The sequence below is a fragment of the Conger conger genome, chromosome 8 (assembly GCF_963514075.1).
Source record: "Conger conger chromosome 8, fConCon1.1, whole genome shotgun sequence".
In the NCBI taxonomy this organism is placed as follows: Eukaryota; Metazoa; Chordata; class Actinopteri; order Anguilliformes; family Congridae; genus Conger; species Conger conger.
Genome location: NC_083767.1, coordinates 41,204,190 through 41,216,849, shown reverse-complemented (window position 1 = coordinate 41,216,849; position 12,660 = coordinate 41,204,190). Strand labels below are relative to the sequence as shown.

General features: G+C 42.2%; 1 protein-coding gene across 2 annotated transcripts; it reads left to right on the top strand.

The window, feature by feature from the left end:
* The first annotated feature begins 568 nt into the window (after nt 1–568).
* Nucleotides 569–11,881, top strand: chkb (choline kinase beta). 2 transcript variants are annotated; one of them, XM_061252939.1, is made up of 11 exons: nt 569–1,354; nt 1,766–1,874; nt 2,891–3,004; nt 3,524–3,657; nt 4,508–4,612; nt 5,177–5,235; nt 5,717–5,804; nt 6,152–6,260; nt 6,846–6,952; nt 7,040–7,121; nt 7,436–11,881. In XM_061252939.1, the coding sequence occupies exons 1-11, from the start codon at nt 1,074–1,076 to the stop codon at nt 7,490–7,492; spliced, it is 1,245 nt and encodes a 414-aa protein (XP_061108923.1). In that variant the 5' UTR covers nt 569–1,073; the 3' UTR covers nt 7,493–11,881. The 2 variants fall into 2 exon arrangements, with proteins under 2 accessions (XP_061108923.1, XP_061108924.1); XM_061252940.1 differs by lacking the exon at nt 2,891–3,004.
* Nucleotides 11,882–12,660: the final 779 nt, after the last annotated feature.

The window sequence follows — 12,660 nt, the reverse complement described above, 5'->3', positions numbered from 1 at the left end:
GACTGTTAGAGTGTTTTTATATTTCTGGTGCTTTCAGATGTCTCCACAGCAGGATAACACAATTGACAATGTTATCCGCCAGGGACAATATTTTACATCAAGCCAAAGAATTGTGTCCAGAAAATAGCATATTTGCTTAGTGATTTCAGATAGCTGTATGTATCTGTAACCACCCTGCTGGAGAAAGAAAAAACAGCTCAAACTAGATTTTAAAGCATCTGGTAGGTGGTTGACCAGTTGCAGACCACCTCAAGATATGTTCTAAAAGCTGGTATTGGTAATTTCAAGATGGATTTTACACCAGGGTATGCCTTCACTACAGCATCATTCAGAAATCATGTGTTCTCACTTTCGGGCGAATTGCCCATCTCGAGAAAATGTAGAAACCATAGTGCATTCTCACCCATCACCCATTTGTTTTACTATAAACACTGGAAAACTCTCTTACCCACAAGTCTTTGCTATAGTAAGCGGAACGGCAAATATCCGCCCGTGATTTTTCTAAACCAATGAATGCGTGCTCCGTCTCATGATAGTGTCAGATTACATATCGAGCCAAGGTGGGGTGAATGAACTGCGTGTTCCATATCATTATGAGTATATGTTAGATTCAATGATTATTAAATGTATAGCTAATCCATTCAGCCAGCTCTCCACATAGCTGGCTAAACGGTTGTCAGATCTAAGACTCTTCGCGTTTCTAGACAAACTACCTCACGTTTATGTTGCTTGTCAATGTTCGCTAGCTAGCTGTCAATACAGCTGAATTTGAAGTAATATTAGTCCTAGTAGTAGTGGAAATAAACGTGCTGCGAGAAATACAGGTATGTAATTTGCTTGAATGTTGACAACTAACTAACCGGTCGAATAGCAATAGCCAACAATACCTAGCTATCTTGTAGAGTTGACGCTATAGCAAGCATCATAATCCTAAACTGGCTAACGTTAGTTTACGTAATTTTGCCACACTAACGGTAGCTATAATTTCTCATCGAGGATTAAAGCTAGCACCATTTAACAACCCAGCCAGCTCGTTTGGTAGGCTACGTAAAGAAACTAGGCAACTGGGCACAATGCATAAAAGCATTGCTACATTGAAGGCGGAGAACACTGGATCTCATGCAGCGAAAGAAAAAGGGGACACGCTGTCGCTGATCGACGTTATCAAGGAGAATCATCTGAGGGCTCCAAGTCCCAATTATGATGACGACTCGGAAGCCGAGTCATACCGGGATGGTCACACTGAAGAGGTTGACAGGGAGACGAAGCTCCGGGCGTACACTTGGTGCAAGGACTTCCTCTCCGGGACATGGAAAACCATTAATGAGAGGGATTTCCAGATTAGCATTGTCCGGTAATACCTACCTACATGTTCACTGGAGTAGAAAACACGGCACAGTAATTAATATAACCAAATCAGTTGTAACATGTAACATGCCAAGCAGTTTCAGGCAGCAAAAGATGTTATTCGTAATAATTTTGCCGATTAAGAATTGTATTTTCTTTTTCAAATTCTGTGAGTGTAATTATCGTTACATAATGGGGTGGGTCCCTGGGATCAAGAACCCTTGGTCAATGATTTCCAGTAACGTGGAAAGATGTCCGGATGTAGCAAAACAACATTGTTCTCTATTTTCACAGTTTATAAAACTTACACCCCTAACATGCTGTCTTCAAAGACTGGTGCGCCTGTCCGGTGTCTTCCCATGTTGCTATCATTGATAACCCGATTGGCATTTTCTTTGCTTGCTGTGCGTCACTGCAGCGGTGGCCTCAGTAACCTGTTGTACCTGTGTACCCTGCCCGACCATGAGGACTGCGTGGGGGACGAGCCGCGACAGGTGCTGCTGCGGGTCTACGGAGCTATTCTCCGGGTCAGTCTTTTTGTTTTGTTGCTGTCGGTCTGTCCTGCTTCTCTGCCTGGGGCATCTGAAAACGTTTTGCTACGTTTTCTATGTTTTCTCCCAACGGTGTGCAACGTTTTACAACAGGATTTGAGGTATGTTTGCTCCCCTTTGGTGGGTGGGTCATGGGTGTAGCCCGAATCAATAATGATGTAGTCCAATGCTTGAAAGGCCAGAGAACGCCTTCTCAGAAGCCATTGGAGCAAACATCTCTCATTTCTATCTCATTGAAAGCTGAAAGTGTAAACTACATTCTGCTGCATAATATATATACTTCTTCTTATACAAACTAAACTCTTACAGTTTTTCAGATAGACATACTACAACAAAAATGAAATCATGCATTACTACTACTACTACTACTCGCATTACTTTCCAATACTGCTCATAAAGTGTTTACTATACTTTCTGGTAGTAACAATATACTATTTCAAAGATGAGCCTTTAGTAAACAGTTTCTTCTGGAATTACATAACTAGAATGTATCCTTCCACATTCAAATTGAATGACATTCAGTTTGGAAACCTTGCTGAAATGGAGTCAACATTTTAAAATACATTTTGGATTACTACTACATAGGCTACATTTCAACATGCCAAATTGACAGGAATGTAGAAGCAGTGTTGCAACAAGCCGTTTATTAGTCATATGTATAGTCATTAGCATTTATTACTGTTGCTATTATGATAATGTTCTTGAATTCTGAATTAAGTCCCAGATTTCCATCCGCTATTTACGAGTTAGTTTGATTACATATGTTGCAATGAAAGATTCCAATCACTAGGAATGTTCAGCATTAATGTTGACGGTGTTGACTGTGGTCTTCTTTGATACAGCAGGCTCTGATGTGTGGATTTGCTTGCTATTTTGGGGGGTTGGGATCCAGTGTTTGCTTCTGTTACTCCATGAAGTGTCTTTGTGACAGTCTTCTAAAAAGCGCAATAGAAGTAAAATAAAATTGATTTGAGTTTACCTGTCTGTGGTAGGATGTTGATTCCCTGGTGCTGGAAAGCGTGATGTTTGCCATTCTGGCTGAGCGGCAGCTTGGTCCACGCCTGTACGGCGTCTTCCCTGCGGGTCGTCTGGAGCAGTACATGCCAGTAAGAGCGAGTCCTTCTGGGATATGGGATTACATTACATTATATTACAGGCATTTGGCAGACGCTCTCATCCAGAACGATGTACAATAAAGTGCAAAACCATAACCAGGGACAAGTGTGCTGAAAACCCCAGAGGGAAGTACAGTTCTAAGTGCTAGAAGTGGCCACATAGACAAAAAAATGAACCCTTGTAGATTAATCAGATGACAAACCGACCAAGAAGCAGTAATAAAACAATTTTGGAAAATATAACACAAAGACTAGTAGAACAAGTATACATAAGCACGATAATTGCAATAGACAGCTAATCACTAATGAGAAATTACAGGGGGGGTTGGTAGGGGAGGGGAAAGGTGCGTCATCAGTCTGCGCTTGAAGGTGGTCAAAGTCTCTGCTATTTTGACCTCCACAGGAAGGTCATTCCACCACCAGAACAGACAGCAGTTGTGACGGCCCACCACCATAGACTCCCAAGTTTGAGTGCAGTCACAGGAGCGTCGCTCTCTTTTCAATTTTCAGAGTAGGCACCTGAAGACCGAGCATCTCAGTGTTCCGGAGATTTCCGCAGAGATTGCGACGAAGGTGGCCCACTTCCATAGGATGGTCATGCCCTTCAACAAGGAGCCCAAGTGGCTGTTTGGGACCATAGACAGGTACATTAACACCACAGGAGCAGTCCTAGACCTGTATGGTCACACCACAGGAACGGTCGTCATAGACAAGCATGGCATTCAAACATTCGCATGACGAGCACTACCATGGACAGTTATGAGTATCTGTTTCATTATGTTCATTATGTTTCTTCTAGCAAAGGATACATTCCGCAGACATTAGAAAGTATTTATTAGGAACACCTGTACTCCAACTTATTCATGCAATCTAATCAGCCAATTGTGTGGCAGCTGTGTAATGCATTAAATCATGCAGACAGGGGTCAGGAGCTTCAGTTAATGTTCACATCAACCATCAGAATGGGGAAAAAATCTCAGTGATTTTGACCATGGCCATGACCATTGTTCATGCCAAGTGGGTTGGTTTGAGTATTTCTGCAACTGCTGATCTCCTGGGATTTTCACGCACAACAAGAGTTTCTAGAGTCTCTAAGAGTTTCCTTAGAGTGGTGTGAAAAACAAAAAATGTCCAGTGAGCGGCAGTTCTGTTGATGAGAGAGGTCATCGTAGAAGGGCCAGACTGGTCAAAGCTGACAGGAAGGTGACAGTAGCGCAAGTAATTATGCATTACAACAGTGGTATGCAGAAGAGCATCTCTGAACAAACAACACATCAAACCACTAAGTGGATACGCTACAGCAGCAGAAGACTTAAGTCTAAAAAATAAGTATAATAAATACCTAATAAAGTGCTCACTGAGTGTATGCTGTTGTATTTCGTGTGCGCATTGTCAGGTAGGGCAGGAATTGACAGGAGATGTGTATTGTCATAAGGTGACATATTGACACTGTTAGTTCCTTTCAGAAGAGCTAATGGCCGCCCGTGCTTGCAGGTACATGGAGCAGATACTGAAGCTGAAGTTTGTGCGCGATGCTCACGTGAAGAAGTTCAACAAGCTGATGAAGTACAACCTGCAGGCCGAGCTGGAGAGCCTGCGGTGAGGGCAGGGCTCTAGTTTGACTGACAGCATTCCTCTGACTCCCAAAGATTGACAAAATCACCCTGAAAAATGACTCTTCTTACATGATATGGTCATGGGACTAATAATGCATTTTAAAGCATTTTCCTGTTGTTAGCCTACATTTGATCGGATTTCAAAATGGTCACAATCGACTGTTTGGGAAGTAAGTAAGTGTATTTTTTCATGCACTGGTTGACAATACTGTGGAATTGTCCAGCAGCTGAAGCACGCTGCAGCTACAAATACTCAGACTGATCAATCAATCTCAGAGACACAAGATAATTCTGTCTCTCAGTTGCTGCACTACTGCTGGTATTGTGCAAGCCTTGGCAGTGACCTATGTCACAGTGACATGCAGAGCAAGGAATGTAAGAGCCAGCTCTTCTGGACACCACATGCTCAAATTGATACAGGGTGCTGTTATTTGGCTTCTGACTCTTCTACTTCAACTTCACTACATTTTCAACTATATCTTCAGTATATAGACATGTTTGAGTGTTTTTTTTTTTAATGAAACAATGCCCCCCCCCTCCTTTTTAGAACGCTGCTAGCGGAGACCCCCTCTTCTGTAGTGTTCTGCCATAATGATGTTCAGGAAGGTAAGCGTTTGTATGGTGGTTGTGTTCGTGCGGTGGTTGTGTTCGTGCGGTGGTTGTGTCCGTACGGTGGTTGTGTTCGCACGGTGGTTGTGTTCGCACGGTGGTTGTGTTCGCACGGTGGTTGTGTTCGCACGGTGGTTGTGTTCGCATGGTGGTTGTGTTCGCACGGTGGTTGTGTTTGCACGGTGGTTGTGTTCGCACGGTGGTTGTGTTCGCACGGTGGTTGTGTTCGCACGGTGGTTGTGTTCGCACGGTGGTTGTGTCTGTATGGTGGGTGTGTTCGTGCGGTGGGTGTGTTCGTGCGGTGGGTGTGTTCGTGCGGTGGTTGTGTTTGTACTGTGGTTGTGTTCGTGCGGTGGTTGTGTTCGTGCGGTGGGTGTGTATCCAAAAGTGTGAAGGGTATCCAAAATACATTAATAGAATTTGAGCCATAGTGACTGTGTCTGATTCATTTTGCTGAGCACTTGTTTGTGTCATGTAGGGAACATTCTTCTGCTGGATGAGCCTGAAAAAGACACCACAGAAAAGCTCATGCTCATAGATTTTGAGTACAGCAGCTATAACTACAGGTAAGGACAGTGACATTTACCTCCAAACAGACAAACCGCAGGTAAAATAACCCTTTAGTGAGAGAGCTGAACTGAACTAAATACCTGTATTGCCTTTCCAAGACTTTGTTTAATGCACAACAAATTCCTGGAAAGGTTATTTAATTCAAATGACCTCTTCCTCTGAGCAATATACAGCTTTTTACAGTCGTGAATAATCACATTGATTGTACAACAGTTACTTAACATCAAGATTTTGCTTTGAAAATAACGAAATACTATATATTTTTTCTAGAAACGTGTGTGCAGACAACAATGTTGCATATGGAAGTTGTGTAGAAGTAACTGAAGTGTACACACCATTTCAGGGGCTTCGACTTTGGGAATCACTTCTGTGAATGGGTGTATGACTACACGTACGACAAGTGGCCGTTTTACAAGGAGACCGCGGCTAACTATCCCACCAGGGAACAGCAGGTCAGGCTGCCATGGTCAATGCATCTTCTGTAGGAACATTAACAAAGACCAATGTGGCTATATTCTCAGTTCTGACCTAGTGACAAAGAGATCTGCAGTCTTAAGACTGCCTTATACTCCGTCAGGCGACCTTCTAGTTTATACTTCATAAATTAAATGTATTCTGAATCAAACAAGGAACATAGTCAATGTCGGGCAACGTTAGGACCTTCTTGAACATTCTGCGATTCATAAATAAGCCTAAAAGATACAGCAGTAGAGGACATTCAATTCAACTGAGCTCTTCAGATACTGTACAACTATGTCACACTGATTATCAGATTTTAAGAGCACGGTATCTTAAGTATCGGACCCGTGTTTCTGCGTTAAACACCATTTTGAGGGGTGTGGTTTCTGAGCTGAATTTGGGTTTGTTGGATTGAAATTTCACAACCCCTGTCTGTCTATTGCAGAAAAATAATATAATATTATTATATATATTATTATATATAATTATTATTATAAGTTATTTGTTAACAAAATGAATACACTTTAGAATATATATTTATAATTGGAATGCATATTTTTATATGTTTTTCTTTGCAGTTGCATTTCTTTCGGAGCTACCTGGCAGAAAGCGGAGGGTACTCCGAATGCACAACGCCGGAAGACCGAGCCAGGATTGAGGAGGAACTGATCATTGAAAGCAACCGGTATGAACAGCGTTCTGACACGATTTTGATTCACACAAGGTCCCTGTACTCAACTCAACTGTACTGATCGTTCCTCTCTTATCCCAGCTATGCTTTGGCCTCCCATTTCCTATGGGGTTTGTGGTCCATCATCCAAGCCAAGATGTCTCAAATTGAGTTTGGGTATATGGTAAGTATGCAAGCAACAGTTGGTGAATTCAGTGAATCTGAGGAACAAACTTCATAAAAACCTTTGCTGGGTCTTGTCTTTCACCACAACCATGGCTAGTATAAGAGTATAAGTCTTATACGCGTCTCTGAGGCATTATGTTGTCCTGTTGAATGGTATAGTAGGTTTACTACTGTAGATGGTCCCTCCCTAAAGACCAATGTGTCATTGCCATCTCATTGTTCTTTAGGGAGAGACAATCTGACAGTTGATTTCATAAATGATCTTGTTCTGGTGTAGAAAGGGGCTGTTTACATTTTGCTTTTGCCTTCCAGGACTATGCCCAGAGTCGATTTGATGCCTACTTCAAGCAAAAAAAGATGTGTACCTAATTTACCCCCCACCCCCAACCCCTTCTCTCACTCAACGCAAGGTGAATCCTGCTTACTGCAACTAACAGATTTAAAGCATCATCTTTCTGAGTTTTCCTGTTTTCAAAGCCCTCTCAACTTTCCAGTGATCCCAAGCAGTACAGAAACATGTAAGCAGCACTGACCTTTAAAAAAATGGCATTTGGAAAAAGAACACTGAACTCAATGCAGGCACAAGCCCTGCTTGGCAACTGATGAATTCCAAAGCGAAGTAACCGTTAGATGTTAATGAACGCCATCCGCAAGACCAGCACTTAAAAAATAAGCACATGTACATAGAAACATTTTACTAATTGCACTTACGTTGTCTTGTTTAATATCAACACATAACCCAAGAATCTCGTGGGCCAATAATACAACAAATATATGTACAGCGCATGCTTTCATTGCTCTCTATTGTCATACAAAGAATGCACAACTGTTTTTTTAAATGCTTTATGCTTCCTTTGTGCTTATGCTTGTAGATACACCAATGACAAAGAAAATATTGCCTGGAAAGATTGTTCACCATTTTTTATTTGTTGAAAATTCACCTGTTATTCATATTTGCGGCCAACGATTGTATTCATGTACTTTATTTTGTCGTAATTTAACTTGCCATCATGTTCTTGCAACGCCGCAAAGCTAAGGGTCCAGAACTGTATCATCCCAAAAGTGTGTTTATCTGTCGGCAGAACCATTGCTGTACACTCAACCCACACATTATTCATCCAGGGTTTGATAGTGTTTAAAAAATTGTGATCGTCTTTGCTTTTTCTTCACCTATGATGTTCAAATGAAAATTGTTCTATATAATAATAATGTTGTTTTACCTGAGGCTTTTATCCAAAGTGACTTAACAGTTTGGCCCGCAGAGTGAATTTTCAGGCTTGTTTACATTCTCGTTCACATAGCTGTCCCATGTGAATACATTGTATGCTGAAGTAAAATAGTATAACGGCACTCAAACTTAATCAAAATCAATTGCCTTAGTAAGTTTTGTTTTTAGATTGCCTTTTAACATGTTGAAGACATACTGTGGTACCCCGGAGGGAGCGGGAGCGAGAGCGAGAGCGAGAGCGAGAGAGAGTAAAATTGGTGGAAAGAAAAAAATTATAATAAATAAATTTCCTTTTTTTTTTTTTTTTTTTTTTTTTCAGTGCCGGTGCCTTCAGGGCACTTCTTTAGTGTCCAGGACAAACGAAAACCATTCCCTTCTCATACACGGGAATCTGATCACAAAAACGGTAAAAGGAAACTAGAAAATAAGTCCGTGCTCAAAAAATTAGGGAATTTCAAAAAACGGTAACCGGTGAATTAGGGCGGACTTCAGGCGGCGGGGTTCACTCGCTCGTCTCCGCTGTGGGGCCGTGATCTCTCCGGGGTGTCCCGGCCTCGGGAGTCCGCTTCCCCCCCGCCTAGGCGTCTAGGGCACAGGTTAGTTGGCTTCTAGCCGGATTGATGTGCTCACGTGGCGTTCGCTCGGTTGCACTGGCTCCGCGGGTCTCCTCTCGTTCGCCCCTGAGCCCCTCTCTGCTCCCGAGTTCGCCCTTTTGTAGGGTGTTGCTCTCCCCTCCAACTCGGTGCAGCTGTGCCTGGTTAATTGCGAGAGGTTAGTGGCGTGCATTCCGCACGCGTTTCGGTGGTGCTGATTCCTTTTCCGGCGCGGCTCTCTCCAAGGTGCCGGTCCCTCAAATACGTCCACGGGAAATATTCCCCGCGAATTACTTTCCCCAGCTCCTGGCGCCGTCGCACAGCCCGCCCCTCTTCAGTGGTGTACTGATCCTTGATCGGGCCACCACAATACACATTTTGATTGGACCATCACTAAAATAAAATGGTTTGATAAGCGAAAGGCAATTTTTCAACTTGTTTGTTAGTATTCTGTTTTATACTATTCTTATATTCCAATCAAAGTGGGGCTAATTATACAGTGCTCCATTAAGTTATATCTACTGGCTTTGTAAATACTCAAGCAGTCAGTGTTTCACACCAAATACTGTACTTGCTCCACATTACAGTATGTGCATGTTCACAGCACTAATGATGTCAGGTTGGCTGGTAGGGGCATGCATAGAACTGTGCTTATATTATTGTATAGGGCTTGGCTCCATAATGTACAACTGCCTTATGGTGCTGAATGCAGCCAGTAATAGTGTATACGCTGTACAGAAATGCTGTGGTAGCGAAGCGAATGCACTACCCGAATGTGCTACCCGCCTTGTTAGAAACTGCATCATGTATTTTACCAAGTTTGTTTTAAGCTTCACCTCGACAAGTGTTAAGTTTGATTATCAAAGTAGTTGGGTTTCACTTTGCTGAGGCTGACGCGTTGATATGGTGTTCATTAAAAATATTTGGTGAACACAAAGCTTATAAATCGGGTAAGTTTTGTCGTTGAACTGAACTAAATACCTGTATTAGGACACTTAAAAAGATGAGAGGCCTGTAATTTTCATCATAGGTATACCTCAACTATGAGAGACGAAATGAGAAAAAAAAAATCCAGAAAATCACATTGTCTGATTTTTAAAGAATTTATTTGCAAATTATGGTGGAAAATAAGTATTTGGTCAATAACAAAAGTTAATCTCAATACTTCGTTATATACCCTTTGTTGGCAATGACAGAGGTCAAACGTTTTCACAAGGTTCACACACTGTTGCTGGTATTTTGGCCCATTCCTCCATGCAGATCTGCTCTAGAGCAGTGATGTTTTGGGGCTGTCGCTGGGCAACACGGACTTTCAACTCCCTCCAAAGATTTTCTATGGGGTTGAGATCTGGAGACTGGCTAGGCCACTCCAGGACCTTGAAATGCTTCTTACGAAGCCACTCCTTCGTTGCCCGGGCGGTGTGTTTGGGATCATTGTCATGCTGAAAGACCCAGCCACATTTCATCTTCAATGCCCTTGCTGATGGAAGGAGGTTTTCACTCAAAATGCTCACCGTTCTTGTGATCATTTTGACCCCACGGGGTGAGAGCTTGCCCAGATCGAGGGAGATTATCAGTGGACTTGTATGTCTTCCATTTTCTAATAATTGCTCCCACAGTTGATTTCTTCACACCAAGCTGCTTACCTATTGCAGATTCAGGCTTCCCAGCCTGGTGCAGGTCTACAACTTTGTTTCTGGTGTCCTTTGACAGCTCTTGGTCTTGGCCATAGTGGAGTTTGGAGTGTGACTGTTTGAGGTTGTGGACAGGTGTCTTTTATACTGATAACGAGTTCAAACAGGTGCCATTAATACAGGTAACGAGTGGAGGACAGAGGAGCCTCTTCAAGAAGAAGTTACAGGTCTGTGAGAGCCAGAAATCTTGCTTGTTTGTAGGTGACCAAATACTTATTTTACCGAGGAATTTACCAATTAATTCATTAAAAATCCTACAATGTGATTTCCTGGATTCTTTCCCCCCATTCTGTCTCTCATAGTTGAAGTGTACCTGAAGTGATGAAAATTACAGGCCTCTCTCATCTTTTTAAGTGGGAGAACTTGCACAATTGGTGGCTGACTAAATACTTTTTTGCCCCACTGTAAACAGTTTGCAAATTGCCCACCAAAGTGATCTCTGGGCAACTTTAGCAAAGCACAGTGGTGATAGGAGGTGCCCCAAAAGGATACGGTTTGAAGTGGGTTTCTGTTTTTCTATGTCTGTTTTCGTTTAAAGCATGTCTTCTGCATTTCACACAGTGAGATGTTTGGGGGCACGTAGTTTTACATGACTTCATTCTCCTCTTGTTCTCTTCTCTGTACAGCAGACTTTGGGGTGTCTTTTTAAAATGTGTTCCTTGTGCTTCGCTTATTTGCTATGACTGAACTAACAAGTTCTCTGTTTCAGGCTATTTACAACTCTCAGCGAGAACTTTATTAGGTATTTTGGACATTTTTTTAGACTTAAGTCTTCTGCTGCTGTATCCACTGATGCATTGTGTGTTCAGAGATGCTCTTCTGCATACCGCTGTTTTAATGTGTGGTTATTACTGTCACCTTCCTGTCAGTTCAACCAGTCTGGTCAGCTTCTCCTCTGACTTCTCATTAACAAGGTGTTTCTGCCCACAGAACTGCTGCTCAGTCTCCCTAATAAAGTGTTCACTGAGTGTACACTTGCTAGTGAACACATTGGGCCAGTGAACCAATCTGTGGGGCAATTGAAAAAAATAAAAGAAAAAAAATAACACATTGATTATCATCAAGACAAAATAAACTTTTAATAAAATATCCATTTAAAGGTGACTTCCATTTAAAGGAACCAGATGAAAACTTGTGTTAATTCCGATTTCTTTTGGTGCCCTAATCTCTCTTGGCTTTGTTTTTGTTTATGCACTAATAGCAATGTATGATCAATGTATGTTAATAAACTCAATTTTCTGCATCTGTCATGTGTGTTATCTTATTGCATGGACATACCTTGGTCGACCGTCGTCTGACACTAAAATTAGGTATACACAAATACAAGATACTGTAACTCGCCTAGGATTATAGCCATAATTTGTCAGATTTGAATGATTTTGGAGAAATCTTTGAATCCCCAACTTTTTTAATAGCAAATTGTGTGACTGTGTCCTATTGACAAAGATGATTTCAAATTATGACCACTAACATTAAGCGGGGACGACATTGGCTCAGGCGGTAAGGGCAGTTGTCTGGCAGTCGGAGGGTTGCCGTTCGATCCCTCGCCTCGGGCTGTGTCGAAGTGGCCCTGAGCAGGACACCTAACACCTAAATGCTTCCATCAGCTGTCCTGGCGGACAGTTAACGACTTTACCATTCCTTCCTGTTCCCAATTCACTCATATTCATTTTCAGGACCTCACCCAAATTAATAGTATTAAAGGTTAAATTGGTAATTTCGAACTTCTAACGGTTAGGAGAGGAATTGCAGCGACAAAGACCCTCAAACCACAACACCTCCCCCTTCTCTGAATACGCTGAAGTTGGAACCCCCCCCCCCCTGCGGCTGTGGCAATTTGAAACAATGAGCTTGAATTACTGTACAGCAATACAATGTTTTAGTACAGTGTCGGTCCATCAACTGTATATTTTGAAACCTGAATTTAAGGACTATAAACACAGGCAGCGCGTGAGTCAGCATGTCAGTGAGCCCTTTTCAATGTTTTAACAACCTTTAAAGCACAAACTAACTACAGAGGAT

Coding starts and splice junctions, on each gene's coding strand:
- chkb (XM_061252939.1), top strand. CDS start 1,074: ATGCATAAAAGCATTGCTACATTGAAGGCGGAGAACACTGGATCTCAT. Junction 1,355..1,765: donor TTCCAGATTAGCATTGTCCG/GTAATACCTACC, acceptor GCGTCACTGCAG/CGGTGGCCTCAGTAACCTGT. Junction 7,122..7,435: donor AAATTGAGTTTGGGTATATG/GTAAGTATGCAA, acceptor TTTGCCTTCCAG/GACTATGCCCAGAGTCGATT.